Consider the following 18,328-nt stretch of genomic DNA (forward strand, 5'->3'; position numbering starts at 1 on the left):
ATGAAAAAGATAATAACTCAAACATTATCACATGTTAATTAGAGTCAAAAAAGATTCAACTAGTGTATGGTTTATATTGTTGGAATGCTTCCTTTAACATCAAGTACACAAATTTTTCTTCATAAAATTAAAAACACATTTTACAAGTAGATCATTTAATATTTTCAGATTTCAAGACTTAAAATTTTTATACATACCAGAACTGAAAGATGAACACGATATCTGAACTCCAGGTCTTGATCTCTCAGTAAATTTCACTGGGCGATCTCTGAAGGAAACAGGAGGATTTTTAAAAAATGTTTATCTTGTTCATTTAATAGGCAAGAATCTTTGTAGAGTTGTTTTCTGTTTGAGATTACGGTCTTACTGTGTTGCCCAGCTGGCCTCAAACTCCTGGACTTAAAGGATCCTCCTACCACACCTCTGCTTAGAGATGCATGCCACTGTGCCTGGCTTAATGGACAAGAAGCTTAACACATTACTGGATATTGATTTATTTAGTGACAATATTATAGAGGAAAACTAAAGGGAAATGGCCAGTAAGTACGATCATTAAGGTTAAAATTAAATAAGTCTTTCCAGGCGTGGTGGCTCACATCTGTAATTCCAGTGGCTCAGGAGGCTGAGGAAGGAGGATTGCAAGTTCAAAGCCAGCCTCAGCAAAAGTGAAGTGCTAAGCAACTCAGTGAGACCCTGTCTATAAATAAAACACAAAATTGGGCTGGGGATGTGGCTCAATGTTACAGTGCCTCTGAGTTCAATCTCAAGTACCTAAATAAATAAATAAATAAATAAATCTTAGAAATATAATTTATGATCAGCATTATTTATACTTGTTAACATAGTATCATGTTATTAGTACATCTTCTTATCAAGAAATGAGGCTCCTTACCAAAATTGTACGTGTGAATACAATAGTCGCTTCAACATTGACTTTATTAAATTTTACTCTAAAATCTCTAACCATCAATTATTGTAGGTATGGATATTAATAAAAACACACACATATGACATCTTTAAGTATTTGGACTATTAAGAATACAGCAGTAAATAAAATAAACATGTTTAATTTTTCACAACATTTGTAAAATTCTTTTAAACTTACCTAAACTTCATTGTTTTTACATGCCATTGCCAAAAACAGATTGTTCCATCAGCACCAGTAGAAGTGAGGTATCTGGTTGTGCCTTTAGTTGATGGACAAAACTTTAAAAGAAAAATCTGATTCAAATATAAAGTTTCTATGTTCAAAATAATTTCAATCAAAGCATGTTTTCAGATTATAATCACTTTTTAATAATGTAATTAACTAAATTCTTTTAAGAATTTCAGTTTCAACACATTAAATTACCTAGAATAATAAATAACTTATAAAAATGTAAAATACCAAAAAAATAAAATAAAAAGGTAGTTGACATTAGGATAAAATACTTTGGTCCTAAAAAAATAACTACCTTGGGCTCATTTAACATAATACTCCAATAATAATATTTTAATAGCGTTTAGTGGAGAATACTCATGAGGTCATTACTAGTTAAACCATTAAAATGTGCTACATATTTTTTATGTAGAAACAACTGTGGAATTTTAGAGTTATGGATAGAACATCAGAAATATACCTAAAAACTATGATTAGAAAATTTAATATTTAAGTATTTGAGTTTTAATATCTTAAAGACCAACTTCAATGAAGTATATTTTGTTCTTTTAAAATTTAAACCATTTTCAATTGTATTCATGTATAAACTAAATACATCAAATCTTTGTTCAATCATTGTGGAAAAATAGACTAAGAAAAAATATAGGTAAGTTACCATTGTAAAAGAACTATTACTATGCTAGAAAAACCATGTCCTTTATCATGTAGCTTCTCAGGCTTTGACCCTCAGTATTTTACATGCTCAAACAAGAAAATCTCAGAGAAGGGTGGGCCACCAGGCTCTTGGTGTCTAAGACACAAGAATAAATCTGAAAATCAGACCAGAATATCTAGGATTCCTTTGAGTTTTTAAAATTCCAAATAGAGATAATAAATAATTTCCATTTGAGATTGAGATTACATTTACAGATCAAGATACATAGGATTGAAATACATTTTGAACTCAAATCAATAGAAAATCGTCATTATAGATATTAAATCACTTAGTTTTCTTATTTATAAGCACAGAACCTCTAAAGACTTCAGAGTTAAATACAAACAAAATTATCCATAACATATTTGTCAAAATACTTTTTTCATGTATAACTGAAAAAACAAATAAAAATTAAAAAAATAAATTGAATTAAAACAAAAAATTATCAGTAAAAATTATCCATTAATAACTGAAGCACAGTAAAGAAATAAGGACTCTGAGAGTGTCTATACATATTTTCCTTCCTAAAATAGAAAAGCTTTCAATAAAAAACTTAATTCACAATCTATAGCAAAAGTCCACCAACTAGGACTCACATACCAAATCCAGCTTTTAGACTCTTTCTGTAAATGAGGTTTTATTGGAACATGGTCTCTTTATATTGTGTATGGTTGCTTTTGCACTATAAAATTAGAGTTAAGTAACTGTGACAGAGATTGCATGGTCTCTAAATCTAAGGTATTTACCATCTGGCCTCTAAATCAGCAATCTTTGATCTCTAGGAATGATAAAATTAACAATACAATAGTATATAATTTTATTAATTTTGAAAAAACACTCACTAAAACCTTTATTACCTCCATTACATTTAACTTATCTCATCCATCACAATGGGCATTTGACCCACTAATGTTCCTTAATGGAAACATTTCAAGTAAGAAATCATATTAGGGATTGTTTAAGAAATGCATATTCTGGATTACAAATACATACCAATTGTAGAAAAAAATAAGAAATCCAATAAAGTAACTTATAATTTTACCATTCAAGGCTAAACACTATTAGCAGATCATTTTATTGTGTTTAAAAGTAATAGAAGATAAACTGGAAAGATAATATACTATAAATTCATATAAACTGTTAATAAAGAAGTAATGAAAAAAATGCATAGAATGCCAAATAGTAATCATTACTATGGAGAAAAATGAAACAAAAAAGATGAGATAACAGAGTACTTGTGGGTTACAATTGCAAAGTGGTCAGAGGTCTCCATGAGAAGGTGACATTTACATAAATTACTTAAAAATTAAGAAAACAAAGCATGTGAATATTCGGGGAAGACAATTCTAGAGATGGAAATAGCAAAAGCAAAGACCTGGAATATTCAAAAAATTAGAGAAGATGGCAGCTAAACCAGTGAGAAAAAAAATCAAGTGTTAGGAGATGAGGTCAAAGAGAGGGAGCTGGCTTAGAAGGTAGGACATCAAGGTTTACTGTAGACTGGCTTTAATTCTAAGACTAGAAGTGGTTGAGGGTTCTCATTGCCAGTGACATGATTTAACTTCCATTTTAAAAGCAACTGGATGTTCTGTAGAGGCTAGACTAGGGCAGGGAAAAGGGAAGAAAAGAAACAAGATCAGTTAGAAGTTTAGTTTAAAAATTTAGGCCACAATGGTGTGACCTACTTTGTATACAATCAGAAAAGTGAAAAAGTGTGCTCTATTTGTGTACAATGAATCAAAAAGCATTTTACTGTCATGTATAACTGTTTAGAACACATAAATAATTTTTTAATGAGAAAAAAATCTAGGCCACGGATGACAGTATCTTAAAATAGGTCACTACTGATAAAAGTCATGAAAATTTGCAAGATTCTATATATATTTTAAAGGTTAGCCAACATGATTAGCTAGTAAGGTGGACACTGAGTGAAAAGTCAGGGATGAGTACCCTGAAAAGTTAGAAGCATGAAATTGTCATGTGTTTAGATGTTGCTATGGTTTGATGTTGAATGTCTCCTCGAAGACCATGTTAAAGGATTAATACTCAGGGTGATTCTATTGGAAGGTATACCTGAATGGGAAGTTCTTAGAGGGTCTTTGAGTGTGTACCCTCAAGGAACTACAGGACACCAGTCTGTCTTTCTGACTTCCTTTTGGATGATGTCATCTCTTACACACAATGTCTCCACCATGGTGGGATTGCTTGCTCCAGCATGCTCCTGCCTTTGCTATTTACACTGTGAAGTAGTACAGCCAAAGGATAATTGCCAAGCCTACATTATACCATTAGGACATAACATTCAAAATTGCAAGGTAAATAAATCATCTTTTCTTCAAAAGTAATCTTCTTCTGGCATTTTATAGTGACAGAAAGCTAATACAGATGGGAAAAGTTTGAAGAGAAATAGGTCTGAGGAAGGAAGATGAGTTTAATTTGAATATGTTGTTTCAGATGCCTAAAAGATATCCAAGTGATGATGCCAAGTATGTAGCTGAATAAACAAGTATAAGAGCTAAAAGACAGTTAGTTCAAAGATCGGGATATGTTTGAGAGTTATAAGTTTACAGATGCAGTTCAAAGCCATGAGACTATATGAGATCACTAAGGGAAAGAGTGAGTCAGCGAAGGGGCACATAGATTTACAAGGTACCCCAACTTGTAAACAAAATGAGAAAAAAATCAAGTGAAATTATGAAAAAATTAAACACTATCATAAATATTTTCAATATAATCAAATAGTCATTTTATGTTACATGAAAGTATGTCCAATAATCAAGTCAGACATGATGGTGGGAACACATGGAGCAGATAACCTTAAATTAAAATCTATTAAATAATTTCAACTAATCAAAATTTTAAAAAGAAAAATTTCAAACCCATTACACACTGAAGCCAATCATTGTTAATTCCCTATAAAAAGGTGATATATTATTAAAATAACACCCAAAAATGGGAGTAATGATCTTCAACAGTGGCATCTTAAACCAGAGTGTAAAACTTTCAGAAGGACTTCTGTTTTGCTGTCAACACAAGTAAGTAGACAAGACTGAAACTTGGTTAGTTCTGTTAAATAAAAGGTCTTTTGGGACATCCAGGCCTTTAAATATCAATATCTAGTAAAAATATTATATGGACAAATATTTAAAAGATGCCAATGTATTTTATTGCAAATATATAACTGAAACAAGAAATCACTGAAACTACAAAATAAAAAGTTGCCCAAGATTAGACAACACACGTTAAATTTGATTGTCAAACATTTTGCATTAAATATTAGAACAAAGCATGCCAATATTCTAGTTAAAACCTGTTTATATGGTAACAGGTTTTAGTGCACTTTAGAAAACATTTACTCCTTTCTTCAAAAATACAAGTGACATAAATAAAACGTGTCACACTATATTTGAAAAATCTTTTCAATCATCTTTTTATTTGTTTCTAAAGGGAATAGATTTATATGAAAAGGGAACTTTGAACCAACCTGTATTCAGGGTAGGAACAAAAAACCCTTGTGGGGTTAATTTTCTGATGCCAGTCTTTGTGTTATTATCCATACAATGTAATAAAAATGAGAGAATTCTCATCTGCATTACATACTTTAGAGAGATCATTTTTCTTACCTGTATGGAAGTAATAGAAGCTGAATGTCCCTGCAGGACAGCAACTGGTGCACATGTTCGAAGACACCATACTCTTACAACTTTATCACAGCTGCCTGCGGCAATAAGAGTATTTTCATAGTTAACAGCCATGTCAGAAATTTCGGCAGAGTGCCCTCGAAGTGTAGCAAGGAGACGTCCATCATCTGTAGCCCAAATTTTCACCAAACAGTCATCTGAACCCTATAGTACACAAAGGACAGAAGATTAATAATGAAGCCAAAATTTGCCATCCACTCCCCTAAAAATACTAAAAGACAAAGGGATATTTTTAAGTTACTTGTAAACCTTTGCTTCTGAGTCTACTCTCTATTTATAACTCAGATCTAGTATCAAATACAAACTATATCCAAATGATAAGACTGATAAAGCATTGTCCAATTCGGCATTGGTACCTATACAAAACTCCTCAGAACTCAAAATATTTTAAACTTACTTGTAAATGATTTGTCATTAAGTATTGCTTACTTATTTTTTCCTTACATCTAACATCCTTTTTTCTTAATTGCTTGAATATTTTTTCTACAAATACTTCTAAATTCAACTTAAAGTCTCCTTCATTTCTCAGGAAACCGGAGGCCATTAATAATCTTCAGTGAAAACAGAATGTCAAACTTCCTATTATTTCAAGAGCTTTAAATATATTAAAAAGCAATTTTATTCTACTGTGGCAGGTAAAATACTTAATAATCTATTAAAAGATGGCATTCACCATCCTCATTGTGATCATTAACATCCAGATATTTAGGTGATATACTTGAAGACATGAAGTCATCAAAGTAAGAGAAGTGTGAAATGAAATCTCAGGAGTCATAATTTCTCAAAATACAAACCCAAACCACTTCCTCTTCTATAAATAGAAAAAGAAAATTATGCTATTAAACGCAACCCTATGTTACAACAGTAAGGAAGCAATAAAATTAATATTTCTTAGAAATGCAAACAGTATGACTTGGTTAATAAAAATTCAATTTTAAAAATAACCAGTAGTAAAAGAAAGATACAAAATAATGACTCTTTGTTTCTGGTAGCAGGAATTGAACCTAGGAGCCCTTAACCACAGAGCCACTTTCCTGGCTTTTTTTTTTTTTTTTTTTTGAGGCAGGGTCTCCCTAAGTTGCACAGAGCCTTGCTAAGTTGCTGAAGTTGACTTTGAACTTGCAATCTTCCTGTCTCTGCCTCCTGGATCACTGAGATAAGAATAGTGTGCCAACATGCCCAACTACTACTCTTCATTAACTATGCAGTTCAACTATTCAGTCACAAGGGTGATGGAATCATTAATTAAGCAAAACTGTCAGCAATTACACTGTGACACACAGAAAATGCATTTAAATAAATATTTGCTAAAATGGAATGAATGAATACACTTACTTACCATAGATTAACCACTCCTAGAATATAATATATTCTGAATAATTATTTTTTAAATTAAATCCCCAACAGATAATGAACATTATAATTCACCCTTTATTTATATAAAACAAGAAAAAAAATTAAATTCCTATTCATCTTTTCTTGCATTCTCAGGTCCAAAAAGGATGAACTCCTTACAAAGCACAATGCAATGCCATGAAATCTATCTTCCATTCTTTTAAGTATGTAACAATTTCATATCATAAATTTTAAACTCACTGTAAAAATTCTTCTCCCACTTCGGTCAAATGCTACACAGTAGACAGAAGATAGGTGTCCCAGAATTCTCTTATGCATCTTAATGTGCTGGTAAGCAGATGAAGGAAAAATATGGCTGAAGCGACTACATCCGGTTAATTGCCTGGCAGAAGTGATATTTACTGAAAAAAATAAAATAAAATTAGAGATTAATTTCTTAAAATCTAAAAGTCAAAACTGTTTCATGAAATTCAGTTATGAATATTAAAACAAAGCAGGGTACACACGCCACAGCAATTCAACCCTGTGAGAAGTCTAAATTCCCTTAACATGTTTCATGGTATTATAAATTAAAGTTGACTAAAATAATGCATTCACAATACTTATCTATTAAATCTAAGGCTCTGATGTTCTGCTTGGCATATTGTGGTTTCTCAAGCACATTCATATTTTCCCTTTCTTGATATACTACAATGAGAGACTCGGTCACTTTAAATATATAGGTAAATTATCCTATAACACAAAGGAATTAAAATTTTAAAAAACTGTATTTGGTTAAGTATATACATCTTAAAATTTATACAGGAAATTTTATAAACTCCTGTCCTATCTTTTCAATATCTGCCCCTAATATTTCAAAAATAATATAAGAGACCTACACAGTGAAGAGAGAAGGGAAGCTATGACACTACATAGATCTGAAATAGAAAACAATTCTTTCCAGGTTTGTCTATGGTTCTCCCCGTTTTGGTTTCTGAATCTGGAAGTTCTTCTTTTAGTTACAATGAACTTTTGAGACCTCATCTCCCATGAGATCATTTTAGAGCCTGTCACATTTTTGGTTTGTTTAGTTTTCTGAATTTTCTTTAAAAAAAAAAAAAGCCAAGATAAAGCACATGTCTACACAATTCCCCTTCAAGTACCACCTGGATTCTGTCCATTTCTGAAATTGAGATCTGTTCCACATATAAGGATTTACAACCATCTATTTCTGTGAAATTATTCCTGTCTATCTTTATAGAATGGAAATACTTGACACCCCACATATTGTATTTTAATCAAAACAAAGGATTCCTACAAGTTCAAAGTCACCTTAGGGGAAGGTGACATTTACCACACTGTATAAATAATATAGTACAAGTGACAATAGCTTTATGTTTAAGCAAGGCAAAATTAAGGCAAGAACTGAGTTCTAGCTAGATTAGTATAATTAGAGCCATGCCACAATCAAAATATAAAACCTTTCAATGTCTCACAATCTTAAGAGCAATGAAGTCTGTCTTTCAGGCAAAGGTAGATCCACTGGCCATTTTAAACTGACAAAATGACAAAAAATTAATGATGAATAGGCAAAATCAGTGAAACTTTTAATGCAAATCATAAGAACAAATTAGTGATCTAGTATATAATACTGCAAGATGCTGAATATATAATGGTAAAAAATGTTGACCTAGGTAAGAGGGGTTATTTTGTTTGTTTTTTTTTTTTTGTTTGTTTGTTTGTTTTGTTTTGTTTGGGGTTTTTTGCAGCTGGTTCCCAACCAACCAACAAGAAATTACTACAACAGGAAGAGTAGGCAACCTAACTTGAGAATTTGGTAATCTTTTTCCAAACATTTCTCAGTGATCTGAGTTCCTTGAAACAATTGACCATCATTTCTGATTTCCTTTGTCTCTTCCACACTTTGCAGGTAGATTGAGAAAAAGGTATGTTACTTCAAGGCAATATTTTCTTATCTGAAGAACTCAGGATACTCCAGACTAGATGATTGTTAGAGGGGGCTTCCATACATTGTAGTGTGTTTAGCAGCAGCCTTGGCCTATGCCCACTACATGCTAGTAGTACAACCAGCACTAAGTTGTGAGAAGAAAAAATACTTCCATGCACTGCCAAATATTTCCTATAGGGGAAAAAAACTACTTAAAAATATCATAAGTATAAGAACAAAAACAATTAACTTGGAAAAAATAATAGAAAAGCAATTTTGAGAATGGGAGCAGGAGATAGAGAATGAGCCAACCCACGGACATGGAATAGCTTTTAATTTATTGTGTCTTCTTCAATTTCTGTCATCAGTGTTTTATTGTTTTTAATGTGTAGTTCTTTGATATCCATGATTAAATGTACTTTTAAGTATTTTAATTTTGATGTTATTTTAAATGAAATTGGTTTCATAATTTCTCTCTCAACTAGTTCATTGTTAGGGTATAGAAACACTAAGTATTTTTGTATGTTGTTTTTTGCGACTTGCAGCTTCACTGGATTTTTTTTTTTAATCTGTGTTAACATTTTTTAAAATTTTAAATGTTTTTGAGTAGAGTCTTTAGGGGTTTCTCTATATAAGATCATGTCATCAGAAATAGACAATTTCACTTCTTCCTTTCCTATAGAGATGTGTTGTATTTCTTTTTCTTGCTTAATTGCCCCAGCAAGATCTTCCAGTAATATGCTGAATGAAAGTGAGAAAGAAGGAAATCATGTTTTGTTCCTGATATTAGAGAAGAAGCATCCAATTTTCCATTGTTCATTATGATATTAGCTGTGGGCTTGCAAAATACAGTGTTTATTCTGTTGAGGTACATTTCTTCTATATCCATTTTTCAAAGGTTTTATTACATATGTATGTTGAATTGTGTCAAATGCATTTTCTATACCTTTAGAGGTGATTATGTGGCATTTTTCCCTTCTTTTTTACTAACTTCTCCATCTCATTTACTGATCTGGATGTGCTATACTATCCTTGCATTACAGGAATAAATGTTGCACAATGATGGTGAATGATCTTTGAATATGCTGTGGAGTTCAATTCACTAGAATTTGGCTGATGATTTTGCATCTATGATCATCAGGAATACTGGTCTGTAGTTTCCTTTTCTTGTAGTGTCCTTGTCTGGCTTTGGTATCAGAGTAATGTGACTTCTTGAGTTGAGTTCAAATGTACTCCATTGTTTTAGAAGAGTCTGAAGAGGATTAATGAGCCAATCCATGGACATGGAATAGCTTTCAATTTATTCAATTAACTTCTTTTTAACACTTTGGTAGCATTCAACAGTGAACCCATAAGAACCTGAGCTTTTTTTTTTTTTTTTTGATGACAGACTTTGTACACATTATTAGTTTGTTCATATTTTCCATTCCTTTCTGTTACAGCCTTGATATATTGGATGCTTCTAGAAATCCATGCATTCTTCTAGGTTATCTGATTTGTATATAGTTGTTCATAATAGTCTTTATGGTTATTTGTATTTCTGTGGTATTGGTTTTAATAGCTCCACATTTTTTTATTTTTTATTTTTGTTTGGCTCTTTTCTTAATCTTCTTTGTTGGTTTACTTAAAGACTTTTCAACTTATTTTTTTCAAAAAATGAACTTTTAGATTTCCTTTTATTTCCTATTATTTTTCTAGTCTTTTTTTCTGCTCTGATATTTATTTCCTTCTTTTGTCTAATTTTGGTATTACTTTATTCTTTCTCTAGTTCTTACAAGTGTAACACTAGGTTTCTTACTTGAGATCATTCTTTTGTCCTCTAGACATTTATGGCTACAAACTTCCCTTTGAGGACTGATTTTGCATCCAGTAAGTTATGGTACATTCTGTTTTCATTTTTATTTGTCTCAAGTGATTTTTTTTTCTAATTGAAATTTAATTCTTCTTTGACCCATTGGATGTTCAGGAGTATATTTTAATTTTCACATATTTGTGAGTCTTTCAACATTTATCCAGTTACAGGTTGAATATCCTTATACAAAATGCTTGGAAATATAAGTTAATGATTTCATATTTGGGGGTATTTTAGAATATTTGGATATTCATGATAAGGTATCTTGGTAATGTGATCCAAGTCTAAATAAAAAAATGTATTTATGTTTCATATACACCTTACATATATACCCCAAATATGAATTTATATATTATTTTAGTGTAACTACTTTTTTACTTTGAGAAGTCACATCAGATCAGGTGTGAAATTTTCCTCTTATGGCATCATCAAAAAGCTTCAGCTGTTGGGCATTTTAGATTTAGAATATTTAGATTCAAGGTGCTCAATCTGTATTTATTTCTAGTTTCATGCCACTGTGTTGAGAAAAAATACTTAATATGATTTCAATATTCTTAAATTTGTGTAGACTTATTTTGAGGTCTAAAATATAATATATGCTACAAAATGTTGAGTGTACATGTGAGGAGAATGTATATTCTATTGCTGTTATATGGAAGATATATAAATATTTCTTACATCCAATTGGTGTGAGTGTGGTACAAGTTTAAAGTTTCCTTATTGACTTTCTTGTTGGGATAACCTGACCAATGTTGGAAATGGAATAATGAAGTCTCTTACTATTGTACTGCAGTCTGTCTCTCCTTTCAAATATATTAATATCTGCTTTATCTATTTTGGTGATCCAATGCTGGGTACATATATATTTATATATAAATTCTTGATGAATTAATATCTTTATCATTATCATATACTTAGCTTCTTTATCTTTTTATGGTTTTCCACTCAGAATCTTTTTTTTTTTTTAATATATCGAGCACCCCCACTCTGTTTTGGCTTCCTTTTACATGGAATATCTTTTTCATCCTTAGTCTATGTGGGTCCTTAGAGGAAGCAGAATGGGATCATATTTTTTATCTGTCTACCCACTTGATGTTGAAAATATTCATAAAACTCAAAAGTAACCTATAGATTCAATCCAATCCCTATCAAAATTCTGATGACCACCTGAACAGACACTTTTCAGAAGATGATATATAATCAATCAACAAATATATGAAAAAATGTTCATCATCACTAGAAATTAGAGAAATGCAAATCAAAACCACTCTAAGATTTCATCTCATTCCAATCAGAATGGCAGCTATTATGAAGACAAACAACAATAAGTGTTGGTGAGGATGTGGAGAAAAAGGTACACTCAGACACTGCTGGTGGGACTGCAAATTGGTGCAGCCAATATAGAAAGCAGTATGGAGATTTCTTGGAAAATTGGGAATGGAACCACCATTTGACCCAGCTATCCCCACTCCTTTATCTGTACCCAAAGGACTTAAAAACGGCATACTATAGGGGCACAGTGACAACATGTTTATAGCAGGACAATTCACAGGGAGAGGGAGCATGGGAGGAATAGACGAACTCTAGATAAGGCAGAGGGGTGAGAGGGGAAGGGAGGGGGCAGGGGGTTACAAGGATAGTGGAATGTGATGGACATCATTATCCAAAGTACATGTATTGGTGTGAACATACTTTATATACAACCAGAGATATGAAAAATTGTTCTGTATATGTGTAATAAGAATTGTAATGCATTCTGCTGTCATTTAAAAAATCAATTAAATTTTTTTTTAAAAAAATATGATGTTTTGAATAGAAATAGAAAAAAAATTACTAAAATCCAAATGGAACAAAAAAGACCGTAACTAAAGCAACCCTGATCACAAAGAACAAAGCTAGAAGTATCACATTCCCTGATTTCCAAATATGAAACTATTATTTCAAACCAGCATAAGTTTGAAATAAAACATTTATATTGACCAATGGAAAAGAATAGAAATTCCAGAAATAAACCCAAACATTTATATTCAACTAATATTCAACAAATGTGACAATGAAGAAAGGCATGTTCTTCAATAAATGGTGTTGGAAAAACCGGATAGTCACATGGAAAAAGAATAAATGATCCAGACCTCACACCATATGCAAAAATTTGAGCAAAATGTATCACATTTAAATGCAATATTTGAAGCTGTAAAGCTACTAGAATAAAACAGAAGCACCATAACAATGATTGTACAATAATTTCTGAGGACACTAAAAGCACATGTAAAAAGAGTAAAAAATAGAAAAATGGGATTGCATCAAATTAAAACACTTCTTCACAGTACAGAAAACAACAAGAGTGAAGAGACAATAAACAGATTTCGAGAAAGTACTTGCAAGCCATACATCTGATAAGGAGCTAATATCCAAAATATATAAGGAACTCAAAGAACTCAACAGCAAGAAAACAAACTGACCGAATTCCCAGCAATTTATCTGAACAGAGACATTCCAAAAGATACACAAATATGCAACAGGAACACACACACACAAAAAAAATGTTCAACATCTCTAACCATCTAGGAAATTGAAATTAAAACTACAAGGAGACATCACTGCACAACTGCTAGAATGGCTATTATGAAAAAGATAAATGATCACAAGTTTTGGCAAGGATATAGAATAGAGAAAGCCCTGTAGACTTTGGGTGAAAATGCAAATTAATAGTCATTTTGGAAAAAATATAGAGGCTCCTCAAGAAAATAACATAAGATACAGAAATCTCTGTCCAAAGAAGGTGAATTTACTATGCTGAAGACATATCTATAGTTCCATGTTCATTTCAGTATCACTCATAATAACCAAGATTTGGAGAAAACCTCAGGATCCATCAACAGATCAATGGATAAAGACAATGTCATATATATATACATAATGAAATATTATACAAGGATGGAACTAAAGAATATTATGCTAAGTAAAATGAGCCCAGCACAGAAAAATAAATACTAGGGGCTGGGGTTGTAGCTCAGTGATAGAGTGCTTGCCTAGCATTTGTGAGGTACTGAGTTTGATCCTCAGCACCACATAAAAATAAAATATATTAACAAAGGTATAGTATATTTCAAATTGCTTATATATAGGTTTAATACATTTTTAAATTGTATAAATGACATGTAATAATTACACATATTTAGAGGTACAATATGATATTTCAATAAATGTATATATTGTACAATGATTACATCAGGATAACTTATCAATCACATCAGACATTTATCATTTATTTGTATAGGAAATATTTTGAATCCTTTCTACTTAAAGTATCTTACCTGTACAGCTCATTTCCTCCTTTATATATTTATCTTCTAGATCACATCAGCTACCATTGTATCATTTTCTAAAAACTAGGTATTTTTGTGATATTAGGGATCAAACACAGAGCCTCAAACACATCAGGCAAGCACTTTTACCACTGGTAAAAATTGGGTATTTTTACCATTGTCCCTAGCTATCAGCAAAATTAATTTATTTCAGTTTAATTTCCTATGTTTCCCCAACATCAATGTAAGTACTAATGACCAAGTAAATGGAGACAGTTTAAGATAATATCAGTCATCCCATTAAAAGCCTCCAATCATATTTTAAAGAATTAATCAGTGGCTCAGGAGGCTGAGGCAGGAGGACTGCAAGTTCAAAGCCAACTTCTGAAAAAGCAAGGTGCTAAGCAACTCAGTGAGGCCCTGTCCCTAAATAAAATACAAAAGAGGGCTGAGGTGGGTGTGGCTCTGTGGATGAGTGCCCCTGGGGTTGTGGCTCAGTGGGAAGGGAGAGCGCTGCGCTCACCTACCAGTGTGAGGCGCTTGGTTTGATCCTCAGCACCACATAAAAAATAAATAAAATAAAGGTATTGTATCTAACTATGACTAAAAAAAATAAATAAAAAGAATTAATCAGGCTTATCAGGCTGGGTGTGGTGGTATATGCCTATAATCCCAGCAACTTGGGAGGCTGAAGAAAGAGGATTCAAAGTTCGAGGTCAGCCTCAGCAGCAACTTGGCAAGATTCCTTCTCAAAATAAAAAATAAAAAAGGGCTAGAGATGTAGTGGGTAAAGCTTGTCTGGGTTTAATCCACAGTATAGCCCCCCCAAAAGGGAATAAAATTCATATAACAATTCTGAAATTGTTTAATTTTTACTACTAATACTTTCAAATGTTATTGAATTAACTTCAGAAATTAAAAATAATGGTCTTTGATAAAAGGTATAAATGTCATTATTTGAAATATATTGTCAACAGTCTAATATACATTGAATTATTAATAGATCACTTCACATATTTAAATTCCTTTTTTCCAGTACTAACGATGGAAACCAGCATCTTTCATTCATCCTAGGAAAGGGTTCTACAACTACAATACATGCCCTGGCCCTAAGTTCCTTTTGTTTAAAATTACAATATAGAATACTGTAATACAAATTCAGAAAATGCAAACCAGGCTGTGGCTTTCTCTTATTTGTCTTCCATAATAGCTTTGCTTTACTTACTGTGTAGCATACTGTATTTATTATAAGGATATGATTCTTTTCTTATTTTACTCCTTTCTTCAGTATCCTGTCTACTAACAATCTATCCCATTGTTTTCTAAAACAAATCACCAATAACCTATTACAATTCTGATGTTTGAAAAATGTGTATCTATTTTAGAACATCTGTCTAGTGAATTACAACATGTACTAATCTACTATCCTGACTTAAAAGTTTAGTACCATACCCTCAATTACAACTTGATGATTAAAAACCCTAAAAAAATAAAATAAAAAGACAAGCCAGATGTGGTGGCACACTCCTGTATTCCCAGCAACTTCTGAGGCTAAGGCAGGAGGATTGCAAGTTCAAGGAAAGTCTTAGCAAATTAGCAAGGCCCTAGGCAACTCTGGGAGACCCTGTCTCAAAATCTAACATAAAAAGGGCTGGAGATGTGGCTCAGTGGTTAAACACCCCTGGGTTCAATCCCCAGTACAAAAAAAAAAAAAAAAAAAGAATCAATAACAACGATGCTCAATAACAATAAATCAAAATCAAGGACTTACTATAGGGTTGTTATTGTAAGAATACTTTATTTACTACATCAGCTTAGACCTGTAACAGTTTAATTTGTTCTCCTAAAATCAATTAATCATATCAAAATACCCAGGTCAGAAATCAAGAAATAATAGAGGGGTCATTGAAAATGTGTAACTTCTGTGGAAAATACCTCAAAGAACATTCTCTTTAAACATGAAATACTAAATATTATCATTAGACCAGAAAAAGCTCAGGGAGCTTATGATGAAACATACTGAAGCACAATTATACAACAGGTAGGAAGAACAAAAATTTTGAAGTACTAAACAACTCAAGTCTGGCAAGTTTAAGAGGTAAGTATAAAATAATTTTTTAAACTTAAAGCTAAATTTAAAGTTTGATATCAATAAATAATATTTTCAATTAGATTTCTTAAGCATCTTGAGTCCTCCTAATCCATTAAGTCTAGAAACAGTTCCATTGTAGACTTAAAATGAATGTTTCTTATAAAAACACATACTCATCAAAATTTCACTTGGGAACACAGCTCTAATAGCAGAATCCAAATGTAAATTGCATTAGAAAGCTACTTTTATGTAGAAAACACAGATTTAAATAAGTATAAAAATCAACCCCATGAATAAATATTTGCCTACAGGTACAATTAGAGATTTAATATTTCTACTCATTTTCTAGGTCCTTCTCATGAAATTTTCATTGGGATTCACTTTTATATGTCACTTAGCTTCATGCTCTAATTCTAGAGATAGGAAATAAGGAAGACAGGAAATATACCTTACTTTGTCAGTAATAAAATGTAAATAAACTCTAATGAAGATTTTAAGAAGTTAATCATAATTTCTGAGGCTCTATCTGTCATGTAATTTATAAGCAACCATATTTGGACTTTCTCTTTTTGAACTGGCATCTATTATAGAATTATGCTAGAGTTTAAAGGGATTTTAAAGATTAATTTTTAGTCCAAACCCTAATTTTACATAGAGCAAACTAAAATCCAGGCTAATGGAGTAAGTTTTCCAAAATCATAAAAAGTTTAAGTGACTGAGAAAGGGCATGAACTTCAAATGTTCATTTTCTTATGTCACAATTGCCTCTCAGTGCTTTATGTTTAAATATATCAGCAATGTTTACTTCCTGCCAAATAAAATATACTGATAGATGCTGAGAGCCAGGCTGAGTCTGTATGGCCCCTGGCATTTTGCCAACAGTATTGATTGACAGGCGCCTCTGCCTGTCCGCCTCTGCCGCAAGTTTTGAGTTCTCGCACTATTTTGGAGTTCTCGTGGGGATTTCCGGGGATTCCCCAAGAGTTCCCATTGGTTGGGGAAGTGCAGGAGGAGGGATTTCCGGGAGAGATAGTTCCGGCTGGGGGTTCCTGGACAAGCCTCATGGCGCGTTCGGGAGGATTCCCCGGGAGCTGTGTGAAGTGTTTTCCTGCAGTTTAAAAATAAAGTTTGTTCCTGCTTCAGTGGCTCGTGATTTGTGCCCAGCCAGACTGCGGCATTTGGTGGCCCGTACGGGGATAGAACCCGTGACCTTGGCGTTATTTTAAAACGCTTTTGTAAAGTATTAGCATTGACATGGAACCTTTTATGAAAATGTGTAGCTTCTTCTAGTGTAGAGAAAATATGTATGTCATGTGTAGTTTTATCTGCTAAATCGTTGCCCAAACTAAGGGCTCCAGGCAATGCCATTTATAAAACAACTGGCTTATGACCAAGCAAATCGTTGTTGCAGAGAGGTCATTAGACCATGGAGACATGAAGATTTAAACACACATATTAAATTATGTAGAGACATTAATGAACAAGGGCAAGTCTTAGCAGCAGTACAACAGGCTTTAGATGCCAGGCCCAAAACATGCTATAATTGTGATCAAACAGGACATTTTAAAAGGAGTTGCCCCATAGGAGGAGGGTTTAACAAAGCTAGATATCAAACGAATAGAATACCGGGTATTTGCCCACGATGCCGTAGAGGGAAACATTGGGCTAATGAATGCCGTTCTCAAACCACCATAGAGGGTATTCCGTTATCAAAAAACAGACAAGGACCAAGTGTTTACCCACGATATCGTGGAGAAAGGCATCGAGTTCCATTGCCAAAAAACGGACAGGGGGGCCCAATGCTCCGGGGCCCACGACCACAAATGTACGGGGCACTGGAGGAACCCAGAAACACCATGGAGAAACCCAGCAATACCATCAGGGTAGTGCCCAGGACACATTATCCATCAGATCTCTCATCAGACGAACCAGAGGGAGCGCAGGGTTGGACATCTGCACCTCCGCCAGAGCAGTACTAACTCCAGAGATGGGAGTTCAAATCATTCCCACAGGAGTAAAAGGACCTCTTCCCCAAAGAACAGTAGGCTTATTGTTAGGACGCAGTTCTTCTACGCTAAAAGGACTTATGATAAGTCCCGGGGTAATTGATCCCGATTATGAAGGTGAAATAAAAATTATAGCTAGTTCTCCAAAGGGTATATCAGTAATTTCACCAGGAGATAGAATAGCACAGTTATTAATAATACCCAGCCTACATGATAAATTTTCCAGTAGTACT

General features: G+C 32.8%; 1 protein-coding gene across 2 annotated transcripts in view; it reads right to left on the bottom strand.

Annotated features, from left to right (window-relative positions):
- The window catches only part of Brwd3 (bromodomain and WD repeat domain containing 3), a 147,645-nt gene that overhangs the window by 75,252 nt on the left and 54,065 nt on the right, over nucleotides 1–18,328 (bottom strand). For both annotated transcript variants that reach the window (XM_027934200.3, XM_071606037.1), the window contains exons 7-10: nucleotides 7,151–7,311; nucleotides 5,477–5,698; nucleotides 1,106–1,206; nucleotides 198–268 (exon numbers count right to left, since the gene is read on the bottom strand). In XM_027934200.3, the coding sequence (XP_027790001.2) occupies nucleotides 198–268; nucleotides 1,106–1,206; nucleotides 5,477–5,698; nucleotides 7,151–7,311 (555 nt within the window). The remainder of the gene's footprint in view (nucleotides 1–197; nucleotides 269–1,105; nucleotides 1,207–5,476; nucleotides 5,699–7,150; nucleotides 7,312–18,328) is intronic.

Source organism: Marmota flaviventris, chromosome X (genome assembly GCF_047511675.1).
Source record: "Marmota flaviventris isolate mMarFla1 chromosome X, mMarFla1.hap1, whole genome shotgun sequence".
In the NCBI taxonomy this organism is placed as follows: Eukaryota; Metazoa; Chordata; class Mammalia; order Rodentia; family Sciuridae; genus Marmota; species Marmota flaviventris.